The sequence below is a fragment of the Anopheles funestus genome, chromosome 3RL, assembly GCF_943734845.2.
Source record: "Anopheles funestus chromosome 3RL, idAnoFuneDA-416_04, whole genome shotgun sequence".
Classification (NCBI taxonomy): Eukaryota; Metazoa; Arthropoda; class Insecta; order Diptera; family Culicidae; genus Anopheles; species Anopheles funestus.
Window position 1 is genome coordinate 15,913,776 of NC_064599.1, and position 14,669 is coordinate 15,928,444.

At 43.4% G+C, this 14,669-nt stretch overlaps 3 protein-coding genes across 4 annotated transcripts; 2 read left to right on the forward strand and 1 right to left on the reverse strand.

Annotated features, from left to right (window-relative positions):
• Window positions 1–27: 27 nt before the first annotated feature.
• LOC125768575 (ras-related protein Rab-43) lies at window positions 28–1,724 on the forward strand. Its single transcript, XM_049436428.1, has 4 exons — window positions 28–415; window positions 518–602; window positions 677–933; window positions 995–1,724. Exons 1-4 carry the CDS (start codon window positions 203–205, stop codon window positions 1,100–1,102), a joined length of 663 nt encoding a protein of 220 aa, XP_049292385.1. The 5' UTR covers window positions 28–202; the 3' UTR covers window positions 1,103–1,724.
• Window positions 1,725–1,777: 53 nt separating this feature from the next.
• Window positions 1,778–6,765, reverse strand: LOC125768569 (tripartite motif-containing protein 2-like). Of its 2 annotated transcripts, XM_049436420.1 has the most exons (8): window positions 5,174–6,765; window positions 3,779–3,866; window positions 3,264–3,466; window positions 3,065–3,198; window positions 2,846–2,992; window positions 2,456–2,644; window positions 2,323–2,395; window positions 1,778–2,259 (listed from the first exon to the last, which is right to left on the reverse strand). In XM_049436420.1, the coding sequence occupies exons 1-8, from the start codon at window positions 5,291–5,293 to the stop codon at window positions 1,786–1,788; spliced, it is 1,428 nt and encodes a 475-aa protein (XP_049292377.1). In that variant the 5' UTR covers window positions 5,294–6,765; the 3' UTR covers window positions 1,778–1,785. The 2 variants fall into 2 exon arrangements, with proteins under 2 accessions (XP_049292377.1, XP_049292378.1); XM_049436421.1 differs by lacking the exon at window positions 5,174–6,765 and adding an exon at window positions 4,209–4,799 and having other exon boundaries at window positions 3,264–3,866.
• A 762-nt stretch (window positions 6,766–7,527) lies between these two features.
• On the forward strand, window positions 7,528–14,569 carry LOC125768570 (uncharacterized). Its single transcript, XM_049436422.1, has 5 exons — window positions 7,528–8,266; window positions 12,379–13,031; window positions 13,112–13,382; window positions 13,471–13,617; window positions 13,696–14,569. The coding sequence occupies exons 2-5, from the start codon at window positions 12,419–12,421 to the stop codon at window positions 14,045–14,047; spliced, it is 1,383 nt and encodes a 460-aa protein (XP_049292379.1). The 5' UTR covers window positions 7,528–8,266; window positions 12,379–12,418; the 3' UTR covers window positions 14,048–14,569.
• The last annotated feature ends 100 nt before the right edge of the window (window positions 14,570–14,669 follow it).

Here is a 14,669-nt window from a genome sequence, read left to right on the forward strand (position 1 = left end):
GCGGCTTCAGTGTGCTCTTGCGTCTCAAATTCATAACAAAACACAAAGAAAACAATCATTCATTTGGAAGATCCATTTTCTAGTAATTAATAATTAGAAAAGTGCCCGGAACGATTAAATAACGCACGCAGCGCAAAAATCGAACAATCTTCTTGCACACGTCGAGAATCAGTAACGCACCAGAATACGGAGTGAAACGAATATGTCCGCTTCAGGTCCAACATCGTTGATATCGACGGCTGGTGATGAATCGTTCGATTTCCTGTTCAAAATCGTACTAATCGGAGACTGTGGCACCGGCAAGACATGCATCGTGCAGAGGTTTAAATCGGGTAACTTTATCGAAAGCCACGGCAACACGATCGGTGTCGACTTCTCGATGAAAGCCGTGTCTGTCGATGGGAAGAAGGTTAAGGTAAGATAAGAACGGACTCCGCTAATCCATCAGGGTATAATAAAGGGCAAAGGGCAATCCAGACCAAACCATGCATCTTCTAATCGGTGTGCTTTATTTCAGTTGCAAATATGGGATACAGCCGGTCAGGAGCGTTTTCGTACCATCACACAAAGTTACTACCGTTCGGCTAACGGTGTTTTAATTGGTACGTATATCCGAGCAATGAAACAGATGGCAAAAAGTTCCAATGATTTATGGCGTGTTTCTTACATTCTACAGTGTACGACATCACCAAACGATCGTCCTTTCTAAGCTTGCAGCGATGGATTGACGAGGTGCGAAGGTACACGGCTTCTAACGTGATGATATTCGTGATAGGCAACAAATCCGACCTGGATTCAATAAGGGAGGTAGAGTTTTCCGAAGCCCAAAACCTGTGCCAGTACATCCCCGAAGTGATGTTTGTGATGGAAACATCGGCAAAAGACAATCGTTGCATCGAGGACGCATTTATGACGCTAGCAACAGAACTAAAGGTCCGAAAGCTAACCTCCTAATCTTTGTTTGCAATTACACAATACCTTTTTTTAACTGCAGCGACGCCACGACGGAATAAATGCGTCCGAGGATGAGGAAGGTATAACGCTGGGTCAGAGTAAATCGTTATCTACAAACTCGTGCAACGCGCTGTGCAATTTAACGTGAAGAAGTACATCTGTGAACGGAGCTACCGATACCTGGCCAAAGCCAAAGGACCATTGCGAACTCACACACAACTGTTTAACAGCAAATGCGCGAAGAAAGTAGAAACAATAATCCCTCCTATAATTTGACCCATCGGTTAATGTATGCCACTGTTTTAAATGCCATTGTCCTAAGCAATTGAGCCGCAGCAGCAGCAATGTTGCGCTAGTACGTAAGGTACCTTAGACTAAAGTACGGTGCTCGATTGCATTATTTTAAAATCCCTCTCACTATTATTTCTTATAGCACACGTCATTGAATGGCGATGGTGCACTTTTCCTGTACATAATTGGCATGAGATACATGTGTGTTAACTAATTTGTAGCAACTACTATAACGTTCATGGTAAGCTGTGTGCGAGTTCCACTACCATGGCATTGAATTAACGTTAATTTTCGTTTGATTGCCCAATTCTCGAACCACCAGGCAGGCTCACAGGGCCGTGAGCGTAGAGTGAAATGCATAGAACAGAACTCGATTACATATTTTATACGATCTATTTATTTATTTGAGGAACTCTCTAGATGGAACTATTTTAGATCGAAACAGTTGTGTAAATATAACGCTATTTTAACTTTCCCAATCGGTAGAATGTGGTTTTGCACTGTGAGAAAACATCCGCTGATGGTTTCATGTTGCGCCTTTTAGAAAATCAGTTGCACGGCGTGGTTTTTGTAATCGCTGATGACAATTTCCCAATCTTTGCTAACGCAAATGCCTGAAATCCAGTTAAACTTCCCTGCGGAGTCACCACGCGATCCGAGCGCCGTAACAAACTGTCCGTTCGGGCGATAGACTAAAACCTTCGCGTTGCCTCCATCACCGACGAGGATAAAACCGGCCGGATCCACACCGATCACCTCCGGATACTGGAACTGACCGTTGATCGTACCGGTTTGACCGAACTCTAGCAACTGTTCGCCGCACTTGTTGAACAGTTTCACCCTACGATTTCCAGCATCCAGTACTATTATGGAATCTTTCTGCACAACGATGTCGGTAGGATTCTTCAGATCCACCATGCGCGAGGAAATTTTCGATAGCGTACCCTTCACGAGCTGATCTTTCGTAAGGCGTCCGAATTGGCTGTAAACTCTGCCATCGCTGGGGCTAAGACACTAGGACACGTTTAGAGGTAATTATACATTAGATATGTATTTAAGATTTATTATTTCTCTTACCTGTATTCTATCATTTCCAGTGTCGCACACGAAGATGAAACCACTCGGACAGAATGCAATCCCTTCTGGTGATCTACGAATACAAAGGTACGATATTATAACTTAAATTTTAGCAATGTACGGTAGTCCATACCTCAATTGACCAGCTTGATCACCCTTCGAGCAAAGCTTTCGAATCAGTTGACCATCGTGGGAAAACACAAAAATACAGTGTTTCCACTTATCCGTAACTAACAGTTCCCTCTTATCGGGATCGAACGTGATACATTGTGGATAGCTTAGCTCATCGTGTGTTATCTTCTGCACTATGTGACCGTTGGTTCTGGAAATGTAAGTTTTTTATTTGCATTAGTTAGTAAGTACAGTTCAAATCCCATCCGGACCGTCCCCCGGAGCGAGGACTGACTATCGGGCTACGTGGTAAAAATAAGTCTAGTAAGCCAGAAATGGCCGGCGTGACCTGTAAAGTTGTTAAAGCCAAGAAGAAGAAGTAAGTGCAGTACTTTTCCCTCAAGGTACATACTTATCTATTCCAAAAACGATACGACATTCAGATCCAGCGATGTAAAGAAGTGGCTTTTCCAATCCCGCATGGTTCCAGGGTGCAAATCCAACACCGGTCGGACGCTGGCAGTGATCCCAGAGCAGTCTGGGTTTGTAAACGTGGCTTCTGAAATTGAATAACCCGATTCCTGGTTATTTCGCCCGAATTCTAGACCCGAAAATGTGACTGAAAACCTACTTATAAAATTGTGTTACCGATAGCTCTGATGAGTTCGGATGTAACTGATGCTTGAGCGAAGGTTTAACAACCGTATTAGGCTTTACGATTGTTACAGGTGTGGTGTCAAAAATGGACTCCACCTTTAGTTTTTCCTGCAAGAAGAAACCGTTCACTGTTTTAATGCATTTCTTTAAGCAACGTGTTAATTCTGTCCTACCCGATTAAAAATGACACGCTCACGACCCCATAGTGACACCTCCTCCAAAATGATAGACATATCTTTGTGCAGCTTAAGGTACACCTGGACCGGATCCAATGATCCAACGATCGGGCGCCCAATCGATACCATCAGTTGGTCAATTTTCGCCCTTACCACTTCGTGCGAACAGACCGCATCGTTTAGTATTCCTTGCGATGAACCTTCGGTTCGGCGTTGGGTTAGGTTGGTCATTTATGTTGATGACGCGTTTTAGCGTAAACCAGTGGCCGGACCGGACATGTACCGGACGTGACATATTTGGTGCGACATATTTGTTTGGGCCACACGTTGTACGTGAAACGAAAAGGCAACAGAAAAGAGGACACTAATAAGCTAAAGCAGAGTAGAACGTGCAGTGCATCGGTAAAGGAAGCGTTATAAGCAAAACAGCAAAACGCGATCAAATTCCGGTAGCTGCATATGAGCTGGGTGTGGATGAGAGAATTTGCAAAAGAAAGTACAATCAATTTCACCTAATAGTTCCGTTTGTTGCTGTTGAAGGGCGAGGATTTTGTCGCGAAAATAATCCTTTATCTCGTCGTTGATCTCGGAAAAGCGGCTCTGAAAGTAGCAATCAGCAAAGGTAATGATTAGTGTCATCTATTAGCATACGTGATCGTCTGTTGTTGAGTGTTAATGAGTTGGTATTCTTGGCGAGAGCTGCCACAAGCACACACATTGCTGGCGAGAACGGCAACAGAATGTTTAATTTGTAGAAGAAATCTTCGGACGGTTAATACATTATAAATTAGTAATATTAATAAATCTCCCTGTTTACACATAAGTGCACAAAGTATTTAAATATTGCTCTAATTTTAATTTAATATTTCACACAGAATATTCACTCACGTGCGAAGAAATTAAATCAGTCAGTGGAATGTGGATACTTAGCTTAAACCTAACCTAATTTATTGGTGCACATATTGCACCGTTCCAGACTGTCCAAATTTTAACATTCTATCCCATTCCGCGCGTTCACTTTGCATTGATCAAACAATTTCACCACAAAACAATCGATCGGAACTTTCGTTTGTTGGTAGCGTTTTGGTTTTGCAACTTTTCCCTATCGACAACATGGCGCGCGTTGTTTGTCCGCAGCCCTGGAAGCAATACTTTGCATTCGCAATGAACCATCAATGAAGACAAAAGTAGCGCCTGTCTTTCTGTAGCATCGATAGCAAAATCAAACCGTGATAGATTAACTGCCATTTGAATGCAACGCACGTGCTCTTCGCTCAAATAACGCTACCCACGTGCTGCGTACTTGCGGGGGACCATTCCAACATGGCCGGCTATAAAACTCACTCACTGACCAAATATGAAGGAAAGTTAATTTCTTACATTAAATAACCATCGTCTGGCACCTGATAACGAGGGTTTGCACAAAATCGGCTCGTTTGCCATTATTTTTGGGGGATTTTTTTCTCATCACGCAAAAAAACTTCGTACAAATCCGTCAAACAACTTTCTTCGTTCGGCAGAGGTCGTTGCAGATTAAAAAGATAGCACTCTCGTATGCAATGCAACCGGCACCGTTTGTGCTGCTCCGATCGAATGATAAGACAAGATTTTTGTCCATCCAATGTGACCTTATTTTCACTCTCGATCACACGAATGGCGTGCAATCGTTCGTTTGTACGCTTTTGCCCCTCACGTTTTCCTTATTCGCAACCAATTTTGTCCTCCTTCCTGCGCAACGTTGTTTGATTGTCACCTGCCTCACCATTGGTGGGGGACAGGAGACGATGTAATTTTTGTCCTCGGAAATCTCGGAAGTATTAGACCACGGGTTTGTCCACCGTACTCAGTCGCCCAAGGGCTAGAGAATGGGGCGTTGACCAGCTTGGTTTTGTGTTAATTTAACTTACCTTATATTCAATCATTTTATGGTCCAATTTTTCGATGGCCGACTTTAGCTGACCATCCAGCTGCCGAACCTGGCGCGCCAGCTCGTCCACGTGAGCGAGCCAACAGATTGCGCACAGCATCTGCAAACGAAAACGAGAATGGCGTGCGCTTATTTTTGGCCATGTGTGCTAATGATACCTGTTCTCATTTTTGTTAACAATTTGTTTTTTCTTATTTTGTTTTTACTTCACGCAAGCCACCACGCAAGAACTTGTTTCGTATGGCATTTTCTTTGCTGGAAGTTTACAAACCAATTTTGGGAATGTTTTGCAGGACAATAAGAAATCGACAATTAAATTCGTGCGGGATGCCATTCGTGCTTTTGGTTGAAAGTATTTCTGTAAATTTTCTTTTCAATCAAGTGAATTTTGTTTATAATTACACCGTCAGTGAAATATTCACCAGCATCTGTATCAATTTCATATTTTTATCAATATTATTTTAATGCAAACTAAAGGCCAAACAGGTTTGATAAAAATAAATTTGAAATTAAAAAAGTGCTAAATAATGTAAAAAAAAGTTAAAGAAAACCTAATAATATACGCAATGGTATACATATAAGTACAAAGACAAAACAAATTCTCGAAAGCAGATAATTAAACAAATAAAAAACCAAATCTCAGCAAATAAGGATAAACAACAATCTAGTTCATAAAACATAAAAGAAAGATTCATAAGAACATAAAAGAAAACATAAAAAGCAGTTAAGTAAATCCACATCTAATACTTACCGACATGCAGTGATCACATTTGTGCAGAGACGTTTCGGACACAGTTTGACACTTGGAGCACTGTAGCGTTGGGGCAAGATTCTGCAAAAAATAAAATTACCAAGCAGACCAATACGTAACATGAATGATTTTCCCTGGGTCGAAATTGCTTTGCAAGTATGATAACAGAGGAATGTTTTCCAATCTTCCCGAAAAGCATGATAAGTGACCAATTAATTGATGGTCAACATAATGTCATTGATAAGATGAGTCTCGGCGTGTGAGTGTGCACATGCGTACATTTTCCAACTGATAGCTTCCCCCCGGCGTACGAGTAAGTGATGAGGGCCGGGTAGGTGCTGGGTTCATCATTAGTAACATGTTGTCGATGTGCAGGTTCGATGGTAGGACGGTAAGATCAGGATCCTTAAGAAGTTGCTTAGTACCACACGTAATACATCCGATGTAGGCTGTGGAGATCGAGTAGGGTATGATTAATATGCTTAGTGTTAAAAGGGGTCCTGAAGAACACTTACTCTTGTCTGCTTGCTTGTGGAGGGTCTCTTCCAGACAGTCCAGACAGAATGTATGCTGACAGTTGAGCATCTTCGGAACGGTTAGACGCAGCTCACAAAGTCCACAGATCAACAGTTGTTCGATGGTTTTAGACATGTGCTCACTGGAGTAAGATAAAGAATAACACTATCTGAAGTTCCTGGTGTGTAAAAAAAAAAGATCTTTTCACTAACCGCCGGTGACTGGAATCGTAGGAGTTCCTGTTCGAAGATCCTTCAATATTTCGATTCCTATTCGGAACGGCCATTGGAGGACTTCTAGCAGTATCATCGTAGGAAATAAGTCGACTACTACGTATCGGTCGGCTCATATTGTGTTTCATACGTTATTTTCTTCACTGGACACTCTCAGAATCAGCCAAAACATGCACTTTAACTCACACCGTAAACGATACTGACACAAATGGACCAGGAACTTCAGCCAAAGAAGAAACTCGCCGTTTGATTGGCGATCTGATACAGAATGTTATCTGGTGAACATTTGTTGTTTTTCGATACGTCCTCAGCAGATATCATGCTGTTTATCGACACGGTTTTTGTTGGAACAGAGACCGTAGTTAGACTATTTTAATTTTCTTCTATTTAATAGTTTATAATTTTTGGTTTACAGTACCAAAAGTATCAACAAATTAAAATAAAATCAAACCAAGTGCATAAGTTAAATGTGATGAAATATTCAAGTCAATTATTGCAAGTTTGACTTATCGACCAACCCACAAAGTGAAGCCCTAGCAACTTTACCAGTAGCGGAAGGATTCTTGATTCACTCTCTTCGCTGCGGCATTCGCATTCTCACCGTCTCGTTGAAGATGCGGCACCATCTCACCAAGTACCAGGTGTCGTGCATCTTCCGTGTCGCAGTGCAAGTATGCACAAGAGAGTGATATGCAGCTTAGAGCATACAATCAGTACCCTAACCGGTCCACAACTGGCCTGCCGCAGCAGTCCCTCACTCGTTGCTTCGGTTCATTTCGTTCGATCATCGTTCCGCCGCCATCGGAACCCTCTTCTTCTATCCCCAGGAACCAATTCGCACAGTGCGCGGGGCGAACCAGCGACCAGCAAAGCAAAACGGTCCGGACCTTTTGCGGGAGCCACTTAAACTCTTTTTTCCCGCCGTGACGCGCTTTAGTCGAGCTCGGAGCGCATAGCGAAGCGGTACGCAAGTACGCGGTTACTTGCGGCACAGTTTGTGGTTTTTGGTGCGTTCGAAGCATTTGGTATGATTGTGTACCTTCCGTTTTCGTGATACCGCGGTTTTGTGCTACCGGAATCGAACCAACGTTACACGCTCGATTGATTATTTTGCCATCTTATTGGGGCTTATATTGGTGTGAGAGAGGGATAGAGATAGCGAAGAAGTAAGCGCGGCAGCGTGAAATAGATGGAGCGTAATTTGAGTGATGAAGCTCACGTGTGAAAACGATCGCGAATAATTGAATGTTTGCCCGTGGAGACGTGTGATGGTATGCCGACGGTGACACAATTTGACTTGAACAACGATTTTAATAAATCTAATGCGACAGTGCACTCCGCTAGTGTTGATGGGATGAGTGAGAATTTCTGGAGGTAGTATCAGTTTCACAAGGTGACCCAGTTAAGCAAAGACCTACGACAAAGTCGCCGTTGTGAGTGAGGTCGGTGATATCGTAATTTCCGTCTATTTAAAAAGTGTGTTTTTGACCTGATCCAAGCAGTAACACAAGTGGGCCAACGCATAAAAAGGTGTTTTCTGATAACGTCCGACACAACCATCGAGCAAGAAAGTGTAAGTGTCCTCTCTTCCTACGATGATCTTCTCTTATCGCAGTATTCGGAAAATTGTGTGAATAGTATGAAAGCTTGGAGCAGGAATCTTCCCACTCCTGTATCGTGTTGCATTATCCGGATGAAGATACATGCCAACTTAAAACGTGCCTTGCCCACAAGCCTTACCATACATACATCCGGACCATCGGGGATTTTCCCTATTTTAGACGACTCATTTCCAATCACACATCCAGTTCCTGATCCATACACACAGACACAGTTTTTCCACTCGCACGCCACTATCGGGGTGAAAAATTGCAAGCCGCATATCATGGACAGTTTTCCTATTGCGCACTTTGTCCGGATATCTGAAGAATCTAGTCCTCCCGAGCTCCGGATCTGGTGCAACGAGAGTGAAACCGATGTCGGCCATCATCATCATCCGAGTGTCGCTTTCGTTCGCTCGATTGTGATCGCGGTGAAAATGGCAAGTTTGCTCGAGCTCGAGAATCACACACATATATCTCGTTAAGTCATACCGTTAACGATTGATGTTTGTGTTGAATTGTTTCAGCGGGGGCTTCCGTCCTGCGAGGAGTTCAAGTCTTTTGTTACAGAAAAGGTTTCATGGGATTTTATGTGTTTTGTTTGTTTTCAAATGCGTTCTAATGTGTATTTTGTTCATTATTTCGTTTGTTTACATTATACTCTTAGGTTTATTTCTTAATTTGTTTCTTTTCATTGTTTGAAACAAATATTTTTAAATATTATTTGTAACTCGCCAATTATGAAACGTAAAGTAAAAAAAAAATAAAAAAAAAATGTTTTTGAAATATTTAGAAGTATCTTTAAATAATGAAAAATAAATCAAAACTTCATAACGAAGAATAAAAGCAATAGTAATAGACAATGAAAATTAAAACAGAAATCAATTTCACAAAAAAATAAATAATTCTCTAAAAAGTTGTATGATCTTCTACACTAAGAAAACTTCTACAGTAAGAAAACATAATCCTACCATTAACAACATTGTATGCGTTTGAAGAGGGAAATTAAGGTTTTTTTCGGAATGCAATAAATCAACCTTCAACAAGATGGCATCAAACGGGGATGGACGTAAAGTGGGTTTTCTCTCTACCTCAACTACGACGCACATGGCCGCAAGTGCAAGTGCAATGAGGCTGCGGAATGAAACACAACAGCAACAACGAAAAAAAAACAGACGCATGATCCGATGGTTGGAAAAACTCGTTTCCTTCCCAATCCGAGCTAGCACACGCAACGCATGCACTTAGCCGTGCTAGCGGTCACTACCGGTAACTACCAGTACTTGCGTTCCGTGTCTCTTCCACTTCCACACACCCAACTCTTCCGGCTTCCGGCGATAGTCTGGCCGGTGTTTGGCTCGTTAGTCACTTTCCTTTGAAGCGTTTCGTTCGGGTTTCGGGCTGGTTCGAAACCTTGACCCAACTTTTGCCCGTCCGTTGATCCAGTGACTCCGGGAGGTGGCGTTGTACAAACGTGCCACACGAAAACATTAAGACACTGCATGATCATGAGCTACACGGCTTAGGTTTGGGATGCACCAAAACGTCATTCCGTGGCCGATTGAGACGAATGCGTGAAAGTGATTCCCCGATGGGATGTCGAATTGCATTCCGGAAATTAAGCGTGTGCCAGATGGGGTGGGTCATTGCGCTCGATTTGGTGCTAATGTTTGCCTCATTAGCGTGTGTGCATAGGTTAAGATGAAGGTTTGTCCTCCATACGGCACCGGTTAATGCGGCGGTTTCACTAGATTAACGCTGTATCGGGTGTAATCAATTAAATGTGCAGCTGGCAGCATTGCAAAGGAGCATCATAATTGCATCTTCGTGTATTTATTTACGATGATTGGGTGTGATTGGGTGTAAAGTGAAAACTGTCCGAACACTTTTAGCTGATTCGATCATTAGGTCATGTTTTATAGTTTGTTTAACATTATTAAGGAATATTTATCTATTGAAAGATTTTTGTGATAAAGAGCTAAACATTCGACATACGAAATTTGTGGTCTTACTATCCACTATTCGGTCTTACTATTACTATTTGTGACTTACTATATTTAAATACCTTTAAATATTCTTGTAAGCAATAATTGATTCTCGGCGAGATGCTTACACGTACCCTTGTTGACACACATAGAAGGGAAACCTTAAGAGCCTCGAAAAATTCCCCAAACTCTCGAGCGCTCAGTCTGCTTGCTGTCTGGTTATTTCTGTTTTTACACTTGCACCCTCCCAGGTGCATCATGGTGCATTTCGCGCAGTTTATCATCGCAATTGCAATTTATCGTCTTATTTCATGCTCAATCGGATTAATTTGATATCGCTCCGGGAAATACAATGCATCCAGTGATGGTGGCCGGTTTCTCTTTTTGTTGCTTCTACCCTTGTTCAAGCTTAAGTTTGTTCCCTGATCCAACCGACGATACCGTCCGGGGGGAAGTACGGTTAAAGATGAGTTCCTCTCCCGATATGGCAGTCTGCGTCGTATAAGCGCATCTTATGATGAGAACTTCGGGATAGCGTGCGTACAGTGATAAATTCACCTGTGAAATAAGAAGCGCATCACAAATTGTCCATAATTGATAGGCGCAGTCCGGGGTCAATTTATTGCACGACAATAATACAAGTGTGATTAAATTGCATGTTCAATTTTGGAGGCGAAAGTGTATAAAAATTATTAACTTCCGGGCAGTAATAATTGGCGCTTCAGCAGTGGCACGCTGTATGAAGTGATCCTTAACAATGTAGCGCCAAGTTCAAGGTCGGTAAATGTTTGGGTAGGGAGCCTGGCTCATGACTGGTTTGGTCGTGCGTCACACACATGCATCGATACGCTCCAGTAGGTCGATCTTTGGCCTGTTCTTCTGCAGCGTTTAAGTCTACGGATGCACATAAGTTTCGCCAAGGGTAAGGTGAAATTGCTGACCAAAAATTAAAGAGGTCATCCAAGGAGTTATTGAGAACCTTGCTTCCGACCGTCTGTGCATTGACGACGACGGTCATTGCCTGTCATAGTGGTATTCGTCCTAAATTTCGAATTTCACCTCCAACAGTCGCGCTAAAGTGTGTCACTTGCAGGATGTGCAGCAAGCGTACATGCAAGATAATTCTTCCAACTGATCCAGAAGTTTACGCTTAAGGGGTTTTTGGTGTGGCAGGATTGGGGGATTTTTTTAAGGGGAACCACCAAAAAGTAAGTAAAGAAAGCGGCACACTGTAAGGCTGACCCGGAAAACGAAAGTGCCTCCGTCGGTTGGTGTCATAGATCATACATGAGGCAAAGATGATGCTGGATGCTGAATGCGGCGGGAAAAGATGGAAGTTACTGGCGATGAAAGCGCCTTCTCGTCCTGGACATTTCTGTACGCGTTCCTGCCCCATACAGTACCGGGCATGCAGTACACGGGTAAACTGGTGAACAAAAAAGAAACTTTCGTCTTCACTTTATCCACAACCCGGATTGTGGAGGACAAGAACAAGAAGGCGGTACGGTATCGTATCGTCTTCTTCGCTCGAGCAAGCGTTGTCACACGTGCAGACCCTGGGAATGTAGGTTCTGGCCGTGTGTACAGTGGATCGTTTAGGAATCGTGACTGGAAAACTGGTTTTTCCGGACATATTCCACCGTTGTACGATCGTTGCCCACAGCCGGACCCGTTCTACGGTGGCAGAAGATGTTGGCTGACCAGGCACGAGGAGGGAAGTTTTCAACAGCACTTCTATGTCGGAAGCAAACCGCGAGCTGCCAATAGACGATTATATCGGTTCGTGTTTCCGTGAAAATCTGGTAGGAAATACAAAACGGTAGGAGGTATCCGATGGGACAGAGAAGCGCCAATAACTCCATACGGGTATGATCAATGAGCCTGGGCTGGTTTGGAGGCGGACAGTTTGTACAGTAGAGGATAGTTGAGTTCACAATTTACGGTTTGTTACGTGAAAAAGTAAGATCAGGAAACGGAAAGTGAACCAGATCTGTTCTGATGTAAGAAGTTGAATTAGGCGTAAGCGTTTTCTTGTTACGTTATTTAGTTATTTCGATCCTACTAATATTAATTTGTGGGTTTTTATTTCTTCTCCCCAGTGCAAGACATACTCTATTTCATTACAAAACGCTTTCCACGATGGAGATACGATGGGTGTACAATGTGCCCCTGGTGTTGCTTCTAATTCTCGTCACCATTCCCATCATTCAGGCATCATCATCGAAAGAACAACAGCTTCACGATAAGTTTGCAAACAGTCCCAAAGCATTGCCCAGCAAACGGGACCCTTTGGCCGGGGTAGAAAGCGACACGCATCCCGATTCCGGTCACTTTCGATTGGTAGACGACGAGCTAATTGCTGCGCGTGCGGCTACAGAGTCGTCGCCTTCGTCCACGCACAACACACCCAAGAAGCGCCCACTGGGCAAGGAAAGCAAAAAGTACCGGAAAAAGTACGTGTCCGAAGATGATTATCGAAAATCGATGCCACACGCCGACCAACAGTCGGCGACCGCCGGCTCTGCCCCGTTCATCTCTACCGGTGATACCGTGGAAAGGCAAACGAGTGGAACGTCCAAATCCAGCGAACCGCACAGCAGAAAGAAGCGCCTGATCTGGGTTACGGACGATGGTCGGTTAGCGCTGCCTCCCGGTACGTCACTAACGATCGCGCCGACAATCGCACTACCGTTTGTGCGTTATCCACCGACCGGCTTTCTGTCCAACATCTCGATCAGTTTGCCCATAACGAGTGAGTAGCGGTGGTGGTGGGGGTTAGTTTCTTGCATTTGCAAACATTTACACCGCATGTACGCAATCTGTCCATTTTAGTTGACTTCGATAAGCTGGGCCTGACGGATAACCAGAATCCGCTCGGTGTGTTGCCACCGCTGTTTGCTAGATCGATGGGTCAGGCAGCCGGATCAGTGCTGGCAGACTATGTATCAGACTACATGAGATTGCAGCGACGGAAGCGTAGCGTCCCCAGTTCTTCGAATGATCACTTCAAGATCACCACCAACCGGTTAGATGATGAGGATGGCGATCAGTCAATGCCACAGCTTCCGGCAGAACATAAGCATGCATTCCATGGTGGAGAACGGTAGGAATACAATCGTATATACGTACCTTTAGTGTATGAATAATTCCAAACCTATTTGTTGTCTTTGTCCATTTTCTTACTGTAACAGAGCGCTCCTGTACGTGGTGGTGGAAGATTTCATTGCAAACTTTGGACTGGATGGGAGAGCATGTATGCTTCGTGCCATATGTGAGGTCCATTCGAAATCAATCGAAAAGTTTGGCCTGATCGGAGAGATGCTGAAACTATTCTTCACGTGAGTGTTCTATCCTCAGTTCATGTTTCCTTCCTTTCACAATTAAATAATAATCTTCTTCAATGCTTTCACTTTCAGAGCATCATTGTCGCCATATTCCGAGCATTTAGACGAGTACGTCACGGCGGAAAAGATTGGACGAGGTCAGGATGGACCTGGAGAATGTTTTCCCTACTACAAGGACTGTCCGCGAAGTTTGTTCCGTTCGTCAAACATGTACCAGCAACCGGAGCAACGACACCGAACATCTGACTTGGATCGTGATCTAGACGATGAGGAACACTTCGATAACGAGGTCCCGAGCGATCCAAGGGAGGAAACGGAATATCCGGTACGTGAACCACGTGTCGCCAGTTCGCGAAGCAGCAACACCAAAGAAAACACGATCGTACAGCTGGAGCAGCGCGATCTGGCAGAGATGGCAATGTAGTGAACTAAACAAGAGCCACCACAAACTGTGGGGCACTATATCTCGGGGGATTGTAGTATCCGGTGCTACAAAACGGTTGATGGGTATTAAGGAGTAGAGAGGTACGAAAGATTGAGAGTTACTGCTGTAAATCTTAGTGTAATAGAGTGCGGAGATCTGGGATGATCCGTCGTTAAGATAGAATAGTAATTTATTCCTATTTGTTAGTCCCAAACGTTGCTGTGGGTGCACGTTGTTAAAATGTATGATTTGTTTTCCAGGTGTGCGGTCACAGAGTGGCCAAATGTGAACGGTCTTACGTGAAATAGACATTGTTGTTTTTATTATTTATTGTAACGTTTTGCAGCAACAGGTGCCCATAATTTTGTATTAGTCGCTATCAGGCAGGGAACGACGAAGATAAATAAAGTGAGCCGAATTGTGTAAATAGGAGCAAAACGTGCATTGTTGTATTGAATAAAACAATTTACCTCTTTAGAGCAAAACGCATTTTGTTTGGGTCTTTGTATCTGAAGTAGCGCTTCCTCCCATCAGCACGGGGAACTTTAAATAAGCTCTTAAAGAGCTATTGATAAATTATTATATTTTTGGACAGGCCATTTTCTTTGTATCAACTTAGGCA

Excerpts from the sequence above, each read along its gene's own strand:
- LOC125768575 (XM_049436428.1), top strand. The coding sequence starts at position 203 with ATGTCCGCTTCAGGTCCAACATCGTTGATATCGACGGCTGGTGATGAA. Across the intron at positions 416-517 it reads TCGATGGGAAGAAGGTTAAG|TTGCAAATATGGGATACAGC; the intron begins GTAAGATAAGAA and ends GCTTTATTTCAG. Across the intron at positions 934-994 it reads CGCTAGCAACAGAACTAAAG|CGACGCCACGACGGAATAAA; the intron begins GTCCGAAAGCTA and ends TTTTAACTGCAG.
- LOC125768569 (XM_049436420.1), bottom strand. The coding sequence starts at position 5,293 with ATGCTGTGCGCAATCTGTTGGCTCGCTCACGTGGACGAGCTGGCGCGC. Across the intron at positions 3,199-3,263 it reads AGCGTGTCATTTTTAATCGG|GAAAAACTAAAGGTGGAGTC; the intron begins GTAGGACAGAAT and ends TTCTTCTTGCAG. Across the intron at positions 2,396-2,455 it reads GATCAAGCTGGTCAATTGAG|ATCACCAGAAGGGATTGCAT; the intron begins GTATGGACTACC and ends TTGTATTCGTAG.
- LOC125768570 (XM_049436422.1), top strand. The coding sequence starts at position 12,419 with ATGGAGATACGATGGGTGTACAATGTGCCCCTGGTGTTGCTTCTAATT. Across the intron at positions 13,383-13,470 it reads GCATTCCATGGTGGAGAACG|AGCGCTCCTGTACGTGGTGG; the intron begins GTAGGAATACAA and ends TTACTGTAACAG. Across the intron at positions 13,618-13,695 it reads ATGCTGAAACTATTCTTCAC|AGCATCATTGTCGCCATATT; the intron begins GTGAGTGTTCTA and ends TTTCACTTTCAG.